Raw genomic sequence first — 16,899 nt, forward strand, 5'->3', positions numbered from 1 at the left:
ATCCCAGGTCTTGAAGGCACATGTCTTTACATCGGGATATGAGTATTTTTTCACTCTCAGAATAAGAGCCATGCTGCTGTACTGTACATCAGCCATGGTTACCCTACTTGATCTGGTTGGGAGTGGACACTTTTGGGGAGGTTTTGACCAACATTAAGCTCAGTGATTCCTAACTGAATTTTCTATTTTAGCTGTAAGCAAAAAACCAAAACCTTTAAAAGAAAAGAAAACCCACCAAACCAAAACCCTTAAAAACAGACAAAAAAAAGCCTGGTGGTTTAGTTTAGCTAGAATCCAACTGTGGTCCTTTGGGATACCCAGTTGGTTTAATTTTTCACTTAAATACTCAGCTTTCTTTGTGGAAGATTGTAATGTCTTCCTAATATGCTCTGGGAGTCTAAAGTGGTCTGGAAGATTAGCAAGAGTCGGGGTGGCAAAGTTAAATTCAGGGCTGCCAAGTATTTGCTTAAAACCGCATGTGTTATGATCTGACTGATTTTTGCTAAAAGGTTATGATTCTGTTGTCTGCCTTTGTTCATTGCTTTACTTAGCAATTTATTCAATGTATTGCTTATATTATAGCTGTTGGACAAGGGGAATGTATATTCCTATACTAGGATGGAGCAGCTACAAATCCATCATGAGTCTGTGGGACTTCAGAAGCAGCTGATTTTTGGGATATTTAGAATGATGGAGAGCTGAGGTGATTACAAGAGGAAAGCAGATACCAAGATACAAAGCAGGAAGGAAAGAAGGAAGTGCTCAGACTGGCATAGAATGACACAGCTGGAAACTGTGGATGCTAAAGACAGTCATAAACGAAAGGCTGAAATTACTAAATATCATAGTTTCATGTAGGTGACCAACTGCTCTTTAGGTACCGTAGAGAGCTATAAAAACTGACTAGCAAGTGAGTAAGAATTTTGAATGGACTGCACAGCTGTGAGGTAGGAAATACATTATAGAAGTTCACAGGGCATGGAAGTGAATTGACTGTTGTGAGAGAGAAAGGATAAATTTTAAAGATGTGTTGTGGACTAAGAGACAGAAATTGATATTAATGTGGGTGATGCAAGGTGTCCAAAATGACTGGGAGGTAATAACAGCAACTTGGAAAATTCTAATATTTTTTTTCAGACCAAATATTCTACCCAGTGATGTACTCTTGAATTAGAAAGGAATCATCTTTCCCTCCTGTCATACTCCTGTTCCCACCATTAGCCTAAGGAGTGTCATGAGATTCAGAAACATGTAGACATTTCTTCAGGATTGCAGGCAAATTCTTTCAAATTTGGGTTACAGCTGCTTTGAATGGAAAATTATCACAACATTCCCTCCAAGTCCAATTTATTTTTCTACTCTGGTGCTAAAATATTTTCCTTTTTTTTAACCCCTTTACTCTCTGAGAAAAATGTTTAAATTCAAATGCAACCTAAATAAAAACTAACCAGTTTTGAAAAGTTTGAACTGGAATGCTGCGGGTTATCTTTTTTAAATTTGCAACAGAATTGTTCACTGTGTCCAAATGCAGTAGCTTTATTTATAGGTAGCCTGTTCTCAGTTTAGCAGTCACAAGAAAGACTTCTGCTCCTTCTGTCAGGTATTTTAACACTGTTTTCTTCCTCTTTTTGTGACTAAATCTGGAGCTGAAGTCAAGAAAAAAAAAGCTGAGTTAGTTCTGTTTGTGTTATTGAGAGACCTCCCTGTTGCTAATTACACACAGTTATTAATTTTTTGCCTTGATAACTTTTGTAGGATCCTGATAATGTAATGCCAGATGAATCAAGTCATCTGTAATGGGGTGAGATGTGGGATGAATGTAATTAATTTCTCTGCAGCAGTCTGGTAACTTTTAACTTGCATAGCGCCTGCCTGTAAAATTTGTTTTCTCAACAAATTTGTTTTCCAGACAGCTTCATTCAAGGGTCATGTAGCTGTTTGGGTGGTTTTTCTTAAAACAGTTACTGGTCATGTGTTTTACTTTCGTAGTATTTGCTATGCTCTTGCTTATAGCAGTTTTGAAGCCTTTCAGAAAACCTAGATACATTTTAATGGAATGTAGTGAAGCGTGTATTTGTAATGCCGTATGGTGGCTGTAGCTTCAGTGACTGAGTCAGGTATTAACAGCGCCGAGGTTCACTTTGTAGTTGCACACTGAGGTGAGCTGCCATGAGACAGGTTTCCTGTGATCTGGGGGATGATTACTTTTAGGATGAGGAATGGCAGTGTGGTGATACCGCTGTGCTAATTAGAAACAGGGAAGGAGCTTCATGTTGTCTCCAAATGAAAACAAGCGTAAGAAGAGCTTTACTTAAAAGCACATTTTGTAGGAATAACTGTTTTTTTCACGCTTCTGTAAGTGGGTTGTTCTGGGAAACACTTGTGTGAAGTTATAGCATGTTTATTGGCTATTTGAAAACAGAAGTCTAAATTAGAGCAATACTAGATGACATGGTCTTTGTTTTTCAGTGCATATCTGTGAGAGTGTTTTGGCTCTCCAAAGTAAACTGACTGTTTGAACACAAAGTGTAGTTGCTGGCATGGTCTCCTAGGCACAAGTTCACCCTATGTTATTGTCTAAACAGATTTTATTAATTCTTTAATTACTGTCCATGTGATTAAATATATATATGTAGGTATGGCTAAACATATAGTCTATGTACATTTTGTAACTATAAATCTATGTAAATTTTATAAACAAAAGATGCAGATGAAGGATTACATGTATGGAATCTGATAATGATTTTTGTTGCAACACAAAAAGGTCCATTAAGAATGCCAAGTACTGACACTCAGTATTTTAAAATAGGAATCTCCTTGAAGAAAACTTCTTTATAGCTGGAGTGACATACATGATTTCACTTTAAAAAAAAAAAATCAACAGTCCAAAGCCTTATACCAAGCAATAGGCAGGTTAAAAATAACCCTTTCCCATTCACGTGTTTATGTATCTAAACCAGTCAGCATTGCTGGTGTTTGTCTCTTAAAGCAGTATTTTTTCCAGTGATCAACATAAAGATTCAAAATGAATCCAAGCTGAATATAACTGGGTGTCAGGAGAACCTAAGAGCGATGTATTGTCAAGCACATTTCTGAGGTGTCACTGGCAGTCAGCTGGAACAAAATGTAGGGAACTGGTGGCTCTGGAGGCTCAGATCAAGAGATACAGGAGAATAAAAAGAGGAGACATTTTTGTGGCTTAAAATAAGATTGAATGCTAGGTGTTAATGGGGGAAATCAGACATGTTTTCAAGGTCAGTCTTCATGAAAAGATTTAGGATAGAGGTTGAAATGTATCTCGTAACTATGAAAAGGACTCTGTCTTCCGAACTTCTCCTTGCTTCCTTTCCTTCCTTTCTGTTTTATTATCAACACTTTATCTAATGGTTTACTCTAATGTGAATTATGTTTCCTTTAGTAGTGTCCTTCCATTGTTTGACGTTGATCCAGAGCCCTTTACTGCTCAGTGGCATAGGGTTACTGCAATTTCCTACCTCTGTGCCTTTAATTTTTCTCAAGGGAAAGACATTCCAGGGCTTAACATAATGAATTTCTAGTTTAGATTTCCAGTGAAAATGGGAACCAGAATTCTGCTGTATCTTAACTAAAGGAACTGTTGCTGAATGTCTCCGAAATGGAACTGGCATTTTCCTGACCAGATTAGTGTGGTGTGCATTCATTTCTTTAAGCCGTTTTTAATGGAGAACTATAAATTCAAACTGATTTCAACTTCAGAATTAATGATCCATGTTTCAAGATGTACATGTGGGAGGAAAGCAAGCCATGTATTTCCACTGGGCTAAAAGAGGACAGGATTTTAATCTGTTCCACGTTCACATGCCAACAACACTTTTTGGAGGTGAAGTACTGTCTGTATCTGCCTCCTGAGCCAGGCACCTTGTTTATCCTACCGAATTTCACCAAGTTCAGAAATGCTGTTTCCTGACAGTTTTGTGCAAACAAGAAAAAAAAAAAACCAACCTCTGTGACATGTTTCATTTTACATGCCCTGTAGTAAATCCTGAAATTCGGAAGTGTGAGATTTTTTTTTTTCAGTCGTTTCAAGTGTTACTAATGACCATCAGGAGTGATTCAGAAGCAGGTTAAATGAGTATTTTTAGACATTCAATCGTTTCTAACCACTGCAACCACTGAGTTGATGATACATGCGCCACATAATTTAAAACAGTTAACAGGTATAAACCAGGTTCTACTTGGCAAATTGTTAGTCAGGAAGTGGTTTCAGCTCGCACGTGAATTATGTGAGAAACTTCAAAGGGATTATCCTTCCTCCCTTTCTCCTCCTAAGACCAATAACTGTCAAAATGTGTTGATTTGGATTAATTGCCTATCAAGTATTATGTGGCTAATGTTTAAAATTCGGGTGGATGGGAACATAAAATTAGAACACAGTTTGATCACTGAATAACAAAGCATGTAAAAGCTCATATAATGAACAAAGTAAAATCTCCAGATACAAGTGCTCAGTTGATTGATACTGTTTGAACTAGTAACTGTTCTTGGAAGCAGAAGAAAAAGGAAAAAAAAACCAACAACAATCAACCCTACTCAGTGTTATCATTGTTTTCTAATTTTCCCATTTTGTATCACAGAAATGTATCTGTAATCACATAACAAATACTCATATGCTGAAGATCTCCTGTCCTAACCTTTCTATGAAGGGACCTAACTCTTCACAGAAAAAAAAGCAAATAGCTTCAGCAGAAGATATGTAGCCTGCCTGATAGTCCTGCTTGGTTGTTCTTACATATTTGTCATCTTTCTTGTGACATGTACATGATCAACTGATATTCATTGGGCCAGTAGCCAAAATGAATAGCTGCAGGGAAATTAAGAAGGTGGAGACAAAAGGAGAAGAAAGGTGTTTGAGAGAAGAGGTAAAAAGGGCCTGCTGAGACAAAAAAGTGTTTGGATTTCTTTGGCAACTTATTGCATTTGAATTTGAAGGCATTAAACTAAAAACTCGGGAGAAGAAATAGAAATTAAACTACTAGGAGAATGTAGATGCCATCTATATTAGTAAGGAAAAGAAAAAGAGGTAAACTGATAGTGCTTCAAGTACCCAGAAGCTCATCTTGTTCCCCTGGGATATGAGATCTAAGCTTAAATCCCCTCTCAGATTGATGTGAGTAAATGTTGAAATCAGAACATTCTTTTTTGAATTAATTCCCTGAATCATGAAACCTATTTTTGAGAAATCATTGTATTCTCTGATTATTATTTTTTTTTCTATAATGATAGTGGTTTTGGGGAGGCACAAAGAAAGGAACTGCATTATTGTATAATCTACAGCTTCATACTTTAAAGTATGGCTAATGACAAAAAACGAGCCAGATTTTCCTCTGGTGAAGACTGGCACATCTCTGGTTTTGCCTCAGATGAGTGTTTGGCCTTCTGCGTTTCTCTCCAGTATGTACTAATACCATTTCAGAACTAAAAAGAAAATAAGGTACGCAAACAAGATTTGTGATAACGGACATTCTGAACTATAAAAAAATCTTTTAGATTGACATTTTTTTGCATTTGTTAGGGTAATATCCTTAAACAGTGGGGACTAGTTGCGGTATTTTGTTTTTAGCTACGCTGCTTTAGATATGGTTTCTTTTTTAACCCAAGGAAAATGAGGTGTAACTATATTGTTTTTTCCTGTCCTGATAGACAAGCCAGTCTCAATGAAGAAGCCGAGAAGTATTACGAAATGGCAGCAGGATTAAGACCTAATGTAAGTACCTTCTTAATGATGTCCATTATTTAAGTTGATGAACTTGCTACAGTGCTGAACCCTTTGTGTCGAGGAAAAACTTCTTGCTGGAGCATTTGATCTCTCAGCCTATGTTATATATGTTCTTTTAATGGTTAATTATTGGATAGTCAGATAAAGCTGTTCATTTGTCAAACCAATCGCTATACTTTCAAGTTACCTCAGTGAAGTGTTCTAGCAACAAGTCTCACTTGGCTAACATACCTGGAAAAGATTTCTAGATTTAGATTTATATATCTGCCTTTAAATATGTTAAGTTTGGAAAGCTCTCCTAATTCCATCTATTTTCACTAGTAAAAGAGAATGAAAGGCTATTCTGTGATCCACTCTTTAAGGCATTTTAAATAACACATTTATCCCTTTTCCTCTGTCATGAACTTCTGGCATACATTGTTTTCAAAAAACTTGAAGATTATATTACCTCAGAGGTAAATACCTGTGAGGTTGTTGTATATTGGGAAAGAAATGCTTATTCCTTGAAGCAGAAATATGTAGGAGTATGTGACAGACCCTTTTTAAAAAGAAAATCTCATTTCCAATTTTATTGCATCAGGAACTAAAGAAATAAAATATTTTCTTTTTACCATTTTTTCTCAATGTTATATTTCTTTTCAATTACCTTCACATTTTGGGGAAAAAACATTCATGAATATAAATGGAACAGAATTTATTTTAAATACCTAATACTTTGTCTATGGAATAAATCAAATATAGAACACATTCCTGTCACAGAAGTGTCTAGTGTCAAATTTAAGGATACAAGTTAGCAATTTCAGTCAAAAAAAAAAAAAAAAGAAAAAAGAAAAAGCCCAAGTAAAAAAAAATACAGGCTTAAAACAAGAGTTTTCAGACTTAAGAATCAAAAGCACCACCAGCTAAGACTCAAAACAAGCTAACAAAATATAATCCAAGAAAACCAAAATAACTTATTCATATGAAATTACACCCTTTCGCACCATCTCTTAAAAGACCCTCTCCAAAATGTATGTATTTCTTTAATTCATACTTTGCGAGGTAGCAGTTCAGACTTTGTGATTCCTTATGCTTTCAGATGCAAGACTGTTTTTTTCTGAGTGGGTACTTTAATGTTGAAAGAATAGTCTCAGTTGCTTCAAAGTTGGTACAGTTCCTCTTCTCTTTTCTGTGGTTCATTGTACTCTCAAAATGTTTCTTAGAAACTCAGAAATATATTTATTCGTATATAACCATATATGAATATGATTATATGTGTGAGGTTTCTCAGAGAGCCTTGGAAATAACTAGGGCTTCTAGCTCATGGCAGTGGTACTATAAAAGTTAAGTATTTCTAGGTATTGCTGACAAGCTTTACATGTTAAGACCAAAGTATCTTTTTTGCAGGATAAGATCATCGGAACGGTTTATTATAGCAACTTGCTTCTAACTTTGATTAGTTTAAGTTAAAATCTAATAGGTACTACTGTTCAGCTTTCTTTAAGATTTAATTTCACTTTTATGTTCAAGGTGATAAAGTTTAACTTTCTAGCTAAGCATAGTATGCATATGGTTCGTGACTTTTTAAAAATATTTTAACGATCCAGAGTGGGAAAGTTGTATCCATTTTCACTGCCAGCATCAGCTGACGACTGTACAAGGGCAATCTCTCAAGAATGACAATAAAAACAGAAGTAGTCATGCATATCTTTTTTCTTATTATTAACTCTCAAATTTACCATAGTAGTTTCAGGGTGGGAGGAAAAGCAGCCACTCGAGGAGGTTTCCTAGGTTGTAAGCAATATAAGGCAGTCATGGTAAGACAGAAGCTCCGGATCTTTCCAAAGGAGTAGGGAGTGCAAATGAGTGAAAACCTGTGTACTTCATAGCTGCATCTGTACTGGTAAATGAAATGTGCCCAGGATGACTCTCCAGTGTTGATCCAAACAGCTTCTCAGAGTGTGCCCAGGTACTGTCTGAGAGCCTGCAGTGGCCCAGTCCAGAGCTGTGTAGGAACCCTCCTCACAGCTAGAAAATGCCCACGGTTTAACTTCTTATTTGGGGTATAGCCTGTGTATCCTCTCACTGTCTTATGAATATGCAGGATCAGCAAAATTATGTGAGTCAAGATGCTAAAGAAATATCCTTAAGCAAAATACAGTGCTGAAGGATTTTCATTTTATTTTTTTTGTATTGATCGCTAATGATCTAGAAACTCTTCTTTGTAGAAAATTCAAAATACTAGATGTATGAATGTGACGTAATGTACATGCATACATACAGTTCCACATATATACTCATATCTGTATGTATATTTCTGTGCACCTGTTTAATGATAATTGCCAAGAGGTCTGTTCCCAAATTCCCTCTCAGTGAGAATACTGTAGTAGCGCTGAAGTCTCATTCTGTGCAGTGGATCAGCCTTGTTCCTAGAACAATTAAGTGCTAAGAGCATCTGTTTAACAAGAACCTTTCCCCTTCTGGTGCTTGAGACGGTACCTGTTGACATTAGTGAATTATGGATCAGGATCCCAAGTAAACTCTGCTTTCTTTTTCAGCATGATTTTTTTTCTCCTGTGATTCCCCAGTCACTCCTCCAGATCCCAAGTCGAAGATCCATTTCTCTGTTACAAATTCCTTCCTTATTCACTGTACCGAGACAACTAAATTATCAGTTATTCTTTAGAATTAAACCCATCCCTGGCTCCTGAGAGATTTTCAGCTAGTGCAGCCTGAAACAAAACTCAGATTTCCACTCTCTTGCATCCATTTCATTGCAAATATTACATATTGTGTAATATCTCTAATATCACTTCTATAAATTACCATCCTTAGCAGCAATATGTTAGTATACTACAAACTCAATCTTTTACTGATTGTTAGCGAATTTGTCTGCTCATTGAGCTTTCATGACAATTTTGTTCTCAGTGTTCTCGCTTTGTTTTCCTTTTGCATCCCTTTCTTCGGTTTCTCAACCACTCCTGTTGCTTTTGGAATGAAGTAATACAACATAAGCAATACTTCCTCACCTGCTCCCAAACGTATAAGCCTTTTGGATCCAGAAGCTGCTCTGCTGAGCTTTTCTATGCCCCGGTCCAGTTTAAATGGCCATCTGAGTGACAACTTTCAGAGCTACTTGGTTCGCTATTTCAGTGTTTTTTCCAGACAGCAGTCTCCACTCCTGCATTTGTCTCCTAAGCAAGCCTTCTTTTATTTCAGTGTCTCGAGATTGGGGCACAACAGTGAGCAGCCCATGTGCCTTCATGTCTGAGTCACTTTCTCATTCAACTAATCCATTTTTATAAAAGTTGTGACTAAAGAGGCTAAAAACATCCCCAGAAAAATAGTATTCAGTTACAGGAGAAATGTAACTTCTCTAAAACATGCAAGCCATTGTTTTTAAGACAGCAAAGATAGATTTTATTTTTGTAGTATTGGGGGTGATTCATTCATTATTGAACTAATTCAGAGAGGACTGAAAAATACTGAAAATACCATTTATTTTCTCCATGAAAAGCTTTATTAAAATTAATAAAGCATTTGCAAAACAATTATACCCAGTAAAAGAACAACTGAATACAGCGTAGGTGTGTTAAAATGTGTTTCCACATCTTGACCATCATCTTTGCTTTTGGATACACCTTCATTCTGCAGAGGGTAAAAGAATTAAAACACTTTGGTACAATAGCAGCACCAACTGAATTGCAGCTTGGGTGCAAAGAAAACACCAATTTGGCTAGTTTTATTATTCCAGATGGAGACCTAACTGTTCTCTTAATAATGTTCATGATTGGCCTTATTTACAGTAAGTGTATGTTTATCCTCTATGAAAGTAAATTCCAGTCAAATTTCAGAAGAACAGTATTTTCTGTAGAATATAGTGCTGCTGTGGAGATGGGAATAATTTGTCGTAAACTTCACTGAAGAAGCAAACATTCTCAAGATTATGTCTATTTATTTCCAAATAGGCTTCACAGAGTTGACTTTCCCCTGGAGAGCCAAGGGGAAGAGAGGAATCCAGGAAGCAGTTCAGAGAAGGAATCTACTTTTGTTTGCTATGAATCATTTCTTACAGGACTCTCTTCCTCCTTCAACTCTCTAGGTAACCTACAGAGATTAGCTTCCCTAGCCCCTGGATCTTGTTGAATACTTTCCAAAAAATGCATTCCTACATTGTGTATTTACCATGATCAAAACAAATGCATTTTAGAGCCTTCTCAGTGAGAAGCCCATATGTGTTTGTTCTCGCAATGTTGGCTCAGATGTCTGTTAATCACATTAGTCTAGTTCTAACAAATTCGGTTGCGTGAAGAAATGAAAGTGTAATTTTCTTGGACAGCAAGACATTTATGTGGTAATTATCCTGAGTGGGAGTATTGCTGAAGAAAATCTGTATTCAGAGATGGTTTCTAGGTGCCCTACATCTTGTAATATTCACAAACCAGGAAATTGTTTCAACAAGTTGTTAGGCACTCTAAAATGTGAGCTTTAAGCTCACTTTGTTGTGGAAAAAGTCAGTCATCCAGAAACTCTCTTTAAATTGGCATTCTTTACAAGAATATGAGATACCGACTTAAGCTGAAGCTTTTACTCAACTTTTAAGGCATCGTTTGTGTAATAGAGCTGCCTTTCTAATTTTTTAAGTCTGAACTTGAAGCGACCAATCGTTAAAAAGTTGCTCTAGAACCCCCACAGATGGCCAGTGGCTCTTGAGAAGAAAGGGCACTTTGAAGTGTGACCTCAAGAGTATTAAATGAAAGCGAGCTCGCTAGAGCCTTAAGACTTTGAGCCACCACCTTGAGCTGATTGGCTTAGAAGCATTCCTCAAGGAGGTGCCATGACCTGCAAGTCACCACCATCCCAAGCACATATTAGTGCTGCTCGCAATCTGGAGCTCATGACAGCTTTAAGCCCCGTGTCATCGGCACATTGTCAGAAACAGCTGTTTCCACTCTACCACTTCAAAAGGGCTTGATTAAATGTCTTACTGTAACAACATACATAAAGACACACACATAGAACGAGGGGGGAAGGAGAAATGTACCTATAAGCAAAATAAATACAATTTCCACTAGATGGTTTAATCATGATGTGGGGGACTAAACCATTTCTTGACTTCAAGGGTTTATGTAATCAGTTAACACAATATCATATTAAAAAGCAGTTTCTACAAGTGCTGCTTTTATTTTTTTTCCCCCAATGCTGGAATACAGATTTCATGTCAAAGGCTCCAGGCTTGCAATAAGCTCTACCTTGAGCTGTCTAACAGTTGAAGGAAGAATGCTGGTGATTTCCAGATAATTGACTGCATTTTTATAGCCACCTTATAGATAACATGCTTTCAGTGCCTCCTTATGGAAAGCGTTCATAATATATGGGTTTTATTCATGGCAAGACCTCTGAAAAGGAATATACTTCCGATAGTACATACATCTTTAAAAAATAAAGTAGATGTTGGATTTTGTCTTGAAACATATGTAACCAAGATCTGCTTTATTATGTATTTTTTCCTTAGGTGTTTCTGTGCCAAATTTCCCTATTTGACTTTCCTGAACGTTCAGTACTTCTCTCATGTAGCTTTACCAGGCTAGGAGTAATTGTGAGGGAGACGGCTTTAACACATTTTGCCAGCTTTGTTACGGGCATGTCCTGTTATTACCAGGGAGAATTTTCATGAAACTTTTAAGAGCTCCTGCTATGTTACTTCTGCTGCTGCTGGCCGTAATGGGTGGGTTAACAGTGATTCTTAAATTGTCTGCAGCTGATCCTCAACTGACAAAAAACTGGCACTGTTCCACACTTCACTGGACCCAGTGTCGTCCTCACACTGCTCCTGGGGTACTGCAAATCCCTCACCAGTGATGAATCTATAGCTCCTGCAGTTCTTTTGAGCAGGTCTACCTAGGTCCTGTTATCCAAACCCAACTGGAGTGTCTTGCCATCGTACTCCTGTTTTCCAGAGCATAGTATGGATAAAGCTGACATAGTCCCCTAGAGAAACAGTACATGTATGATTTTTACACCATGTATTATTGCGAGTAAAGCTTGACACCTTCCAGTTGCAAATCCTTGTTTTAAAATGTTCTTCTGTCTCTTTACTTGTTTATTCAAAGTAACGAACACATGGCAGTCTTTTATCTTTTTGTACTGGTGCCACGGAATGACCACAGAGCTGTATTTTTGGGTAGTTAGCATCCGGCAGATTCACCCGTTCAGTTGTCTTCCGTTACTTGTGTCTGCCTTCACGGAAAATACAAAAGTGGGACAGGTGGAGCTTCTGCTGCTTGCCTGCCTGCCCTTCAACCTGCTCCCAGCTTCTCCTGCCCTGTGTCAGGACTGCACAGCTTCCCGCTACCAGCACCAGCTGCTGCTAAGCCTCGCGTTGTTTAAGGCTTCCTCTTGAGTGTGCCAAACTTCCCACCTCAATGATATCAATGGCTGTGGATTCCTTCCAGCCCAGCAGCGCTCTTGGCCTCCTGAAAATGCCTCCTTTCTTTTCTCCTGGTGAAGGTGTGAGGAATAAGAAAACTTCCCAGGGTCCAGTTCTTCCTGCTCTGGTGCTTCCTAAAGACTGAACCAATTGTTACAGGGCATGCAGGACTTTTAGGGGCTATAAACGGTACTGTGGCTTCCTAATGAGAAAATAGGCATGACTGATGTGAACTGTATTTCCAGATGGCATACTTTTAATAGCTTGAGTTCAGACAGATACAGGGGTGGGAGGCCTAGGCATGGATCGGCTCCACTGGGAGAGGAGATAGTGGAACACCCTTAGAGAAAAGAGGACATCACTCTCTGATCTCAAAAGGAGGAGAGAACGCTTTCTTGTTTACTGTAAATTCGGTAGACTTTCCCTAGTGACAGGCAATGGAAGACTGACTCTGAGATTTGATAGCAGAATAGCTGTGACATTTCTCATCCTGCCTAGCAGAAGGCTGACCTAGCCTAAAGGTTGTACAGAATGGAGAAATTCAGGAAAATTAGTATTAACTGAATGCAAGCTGCCCTTCATTTCAGGTGGAAAGGCTCTTCAATGTTTGCACAGAAATAGCAACACTTCTCCACGTAAAGAGCTTATCCATGCATGAACTCTCTCTGCCCCTCCTGAGCTGGAAAGCTTTTTAATTCTAATTTGGGCTCCCAGCTCAATTTTCTTTTGTTGTTGTTGTTGTTGTTGTTGTTGCTGCTGCTGCTGCTTCAGCCCTTCCAGGGGCTAAGTGCAAGTCATATATGTTATCTCTGTCCAGCTATTTGGGGAAAACTGTGTTTATTCTTTTGAACAAAAAGTTATCTTTCTATATTTGGAATTATATTTGTTCATGGTCCTCCTAAATATTTTAAAGACACATTTAGGTTTTTTGTTGTGCACAGTTGTCAGCTTCAAGACAGGCTTGTGTACAGGCTGTTGTTCTGAATCTTAAAGTATTCCTACTTCAGCAGAGGTTAGTGCCTCCCACCTTAAAAAAAAACAACAGACAAACAAAAAAACCCATATAGCGTTTCTCATCCCTGTGATCTCCATCAGGGGACAAAGAAAGAACACGGGCTATTGGAATGGGGATATTTACCTGTAATACTGAAGCACAATATCAGGATGAGTTGTATAATTTGAAAACCAATTTACTCAGCTGTGGAAAACACTGAATTTCCTTTGGGAAATACAGGAGAATATTTATAGTCTTACCCCAGAAAACTCTATGTCTGTTTTCTCATGCATTGTAGCAGCTCTGTGAAAGCAAAGATTGAACGTGCTTTGGGGTGATTATGGGATACTTGAATCTGGATCTTGATATTGTGATCCATCTTTGTGTAAGAAGCATAGGAGAAAGCTGGAAATCATGTCATTACAGTTCTCAGCTCAGTTTTGTGAGAGTTAGATTATGGGGAGTGCATTTGTACTCTTTTCTTCTGATTATACAAGCAGTTAAATACGCAAATATCTGAGATCGATTGGCTTGCTCAGTGTAATTTGTGAGCTCTGGAATTGAATTAAAATGCCTTTAAGTTGCTGTTTATTTCCCATCTAGAATAATTTGTTATACATTGATATCGTAATCAATACATAAGTATTTTGTCTGTGCAAGTTCTAAATAACTGAAATTAAAATACATTTGAGTTTCTTCTCCTTACATAGATATTGCATTGCAGTAACACCATTTTGGTTAGAGTTGTTACTGTTTCTCCTGCATGTGAGAGGTAAATGGGGCTCTGTAGTTCCTGATTTCTTCAAGTGAAATTATGCAAGCAGCTATGAACTCTTCTTAATGTAAAGTTTTTCAAACAGTAAGCATACCCAGAAACACTCAGCAAAGTAAGCCAGAAACTAGTTGTCATGGTAATTTGGGGTGCTTTTCATTTCATTTTTAGCTATGAAAATGTTTACAAATTTCCCATAAATGTTAATCCTTCCACAGTCTAATTATTGGCGTAGTGTATTTCTGAGTCATTTGTCTTCATGAACTGTAAAATGTACAGGCATGCTTTTCTTTAACAGGAGGAACAAATGTTGGAAATAAGCAACTATATTATAACTCCTCTTTTCTAATTCAATTAACCTTCACATCTTCATTAAATCATCACTTACTCTTACCAAGAACTGTTGAAACAGTAATTTTGTGCTTAACATGTTGTTGTGGTTTAACACCAGGCAGCAACTAAGCACCACGCAGCTGCTCACTCACCTCCCCCCCATCCAGTGGGATAGGGGAGAAAATCAGGAGAAAAAATAGTCGAACTCGTGGGTTGAGATAAGAACAGTTTAATAGAACAGAAAAGAAGAAACTAATAATGATAATGGTAATACTAATACAATGACAACAGTAATAATAAAAGGATTGGAATATGCAAGTGATGCACAATGCAATTGCTCACCACTCGCCGACCGATGCCCAGCAACTAACTAACCCTGAGCGGCGATCCCTCTGCCCCCAGTCCCCAGTTTATATACTAGACATGACATCCCATGGTATGGAATACCCCTTTGGCCAGTTTGGGTCAGGTGCCCTGGCTGTGTCCCGTCCCAACTTCTTGTGCCCCTCCAGCTTTCTTGCTGGCTGGGCATGAGAAGCTGAAAAATCCTTGACTTTAGACTAAACTACTGAGCAACAACTGAAAACTTCAGCGTTATCAATATTCTTCCCATACTGAACTCAAAAACATAGCACTGTACCAGCTACTAAGAAGACAATTAACTCTATATCCCAGCTGAAATCAGGCCACGTATAATTTGAGAAAGAAACTCTTTGATAATTCATGCCCTATTTGCTTAGGATATAGGTCTTACAAGGTTTTCAGTATGTCTGGTGGCAATCCCTTGTGCTGCTTGGAGCTGCTAATAAAGTCTTTTCTTCACAAAAAAAAATACCCCAAAGCATTTTGGTTTATGCACCCATTTTCCATTGTAGGCTCTGTTTTCAAAAATGTTTACATGGCTAAATCTCCAAAAAGTAAATGACCATGTTTTCACAAAAATCATGCATGTTTACTGTTAGTTCAGTGATGTTTCCGAAGAGTTAGTCACCCAAGTATTAAGGTATAAGTTCTGTTTTCTCTCCAGGCACCTACCTAGGTACAGAACACTGTTCTTCCGATCCCATCGGGTGATTGTAATTCTCAATGGATAGGCTATAAATTCTCCAAAGAGAAGAACTTCTCATACCAAATGATACTTGAGCTCTGTTATTGTTAAGACCTTGATTCAGAAATTTTGTAGGACTGCACCTCGGTTAACTTAAATGGAAAACTTAGTGTCCTCACATTTCTTTTTCTGTTTTTTTATATGTATTTTCATTATGCAAATCTGAAGTCTTTTTCTGGTATATAGATATGTTCAGTCCACCATCAAAATTATTTGAAGAAAAAAGGATGTGAGGTTGGTTAGGCCTGTCTCTTGGAGTGCAGATTTGTTTCATCCAGTGTTTTAGTGTTTTTCATCCACATCTTAGTAGACAGATAACTTTTTTTTCTATGATTACTTTTCAGTATGAAAATAACAGTGCGATGGTTGTGCTTGTACTCAACCATGATGTTCATTTACTGAATAATTCAAAAAATAGGTTTGCGAAACTAATTAATGGGAAGTCACAGGTTAGATTTGTACTACTGAGTTAAATAAAAGGAATCATTCTGCTTTGAGATAATGGGAGGCAGTAGTTCGTAAAGGTGCAGTCTCTTCGCTGAAATTGTGGAAGTGAAGATGATGTATCATGGATAGACCTATGCACTTGATTGTGATTCACATCTGATAGTAGTATGGCAGGGGGTACTCCGCTGCCTGCATCAGTTCCTGGGGAGAGCAAGATTGGCTTTGCCTTGTAAATGTAGCCCTCAGTGTCAATCAAAAATAAAGTGCCATGAAATACAGAACTCACAGCAGTAGATTAGCATTTCAGAAATTAAACCATCTGTTTGAACTCAATTAAAAGAGAATCCAGCAAGGTTTTTCCTAATAGAGTATTCTAGTGCTGATTCTGGAAACAATGCAACGAATTTATTATGCAATTAGAACTGGTAAGGAAGTGTTTTTAATGCTCATTAAATAAACCCAGCAACACTACATTCTCAGTAGGATGTTTTGCCATAAATAACTTCCTAATTTTCTTCCTAATCTATAGTTCTGATGTATTTCTCATTCCTAGAATGATTTTTAGTTGTGGGCTGGCATATCCTATTAGATTTTTTTCCCCACAAGTTCTGGAGGACGAACGTTTCTGCTTCACAAGATGGTTTTGATGCAACTGGTATTCTCCCCCACCCTCCCACACCTCTGGGTGTATCTAGGTGATTGGGTAGATGAAAAATGCCCTACAACAAGGCTCGTTTGGGCCTGAGAGCTGCCTGAGAAGAACTGTCTGTTTGCAGACTGCTAGGAAGGGGGTGGGTGGCAGGTGTCTGGCTGAAGTAATTTTCTTGGAATTTGTCTTTAAGAGTAACTTCAGTACCAGTTTCAATGTATTTTTCCCGGGAAAGTTGCAGTCTATAGATCGGATGTCTGCTAATGAGAAGATGCAGGGAGGAAGGGATGGATAGCTTTTAATTTCCCCCAAAGAACAGTCCCTTTTTGTTGAGGCATTCCGAACCACTGTATATTGGTCAGCTCTGCACATTGCATTTACTTGATTCTCTTTACCATAGTTAGTTTTACTGGAAAGCAAATATACATTCAA

General features: G+C 37.8%; 1 protein-coding gene across 1 annotated transcript in view; it reads left to right on the forward strand.

Annotated features, from left to right (window-relative positions):
* Positions 1 to 16,899, forward strand: part of TMTC2 (transmembrane and tetratricopeptide repeat containing 2) — a 259,941-nt gene that overhangs the window by 232,436 nt on the left and 10,606 nt on the right. The window contains exon 11 of the mRNA XM_010561834.1: positions 5,680 to 5,743. Within this exon, the coding sequence (XP_010560136.1) occupies positions 5,680 to 5,743 (64 nt within the window). The remainder of the gene's footprint in view (positions 1 to 5,679; positions 5,744 to 16,899) is intronic.

The sequence above is a fragment of the Haliaeetus leucocephalus genome, unplaced genomic scaffold (assembly GCF_000737465.1).
Source record: "Haliaeetus leucocephalus isolate CR32 unplaced genomic scaffold, Haliaeetus_leucocephalus-4.0 Scaffold151, whole genome shotgun sequence".
Taxonomy (NCBI): Eukaryota; Metazoa; Chordata; class Aves; order Accipitriformes; family Accipitridae; genus Haliaeetus; species Haliaeetus leucocephalus.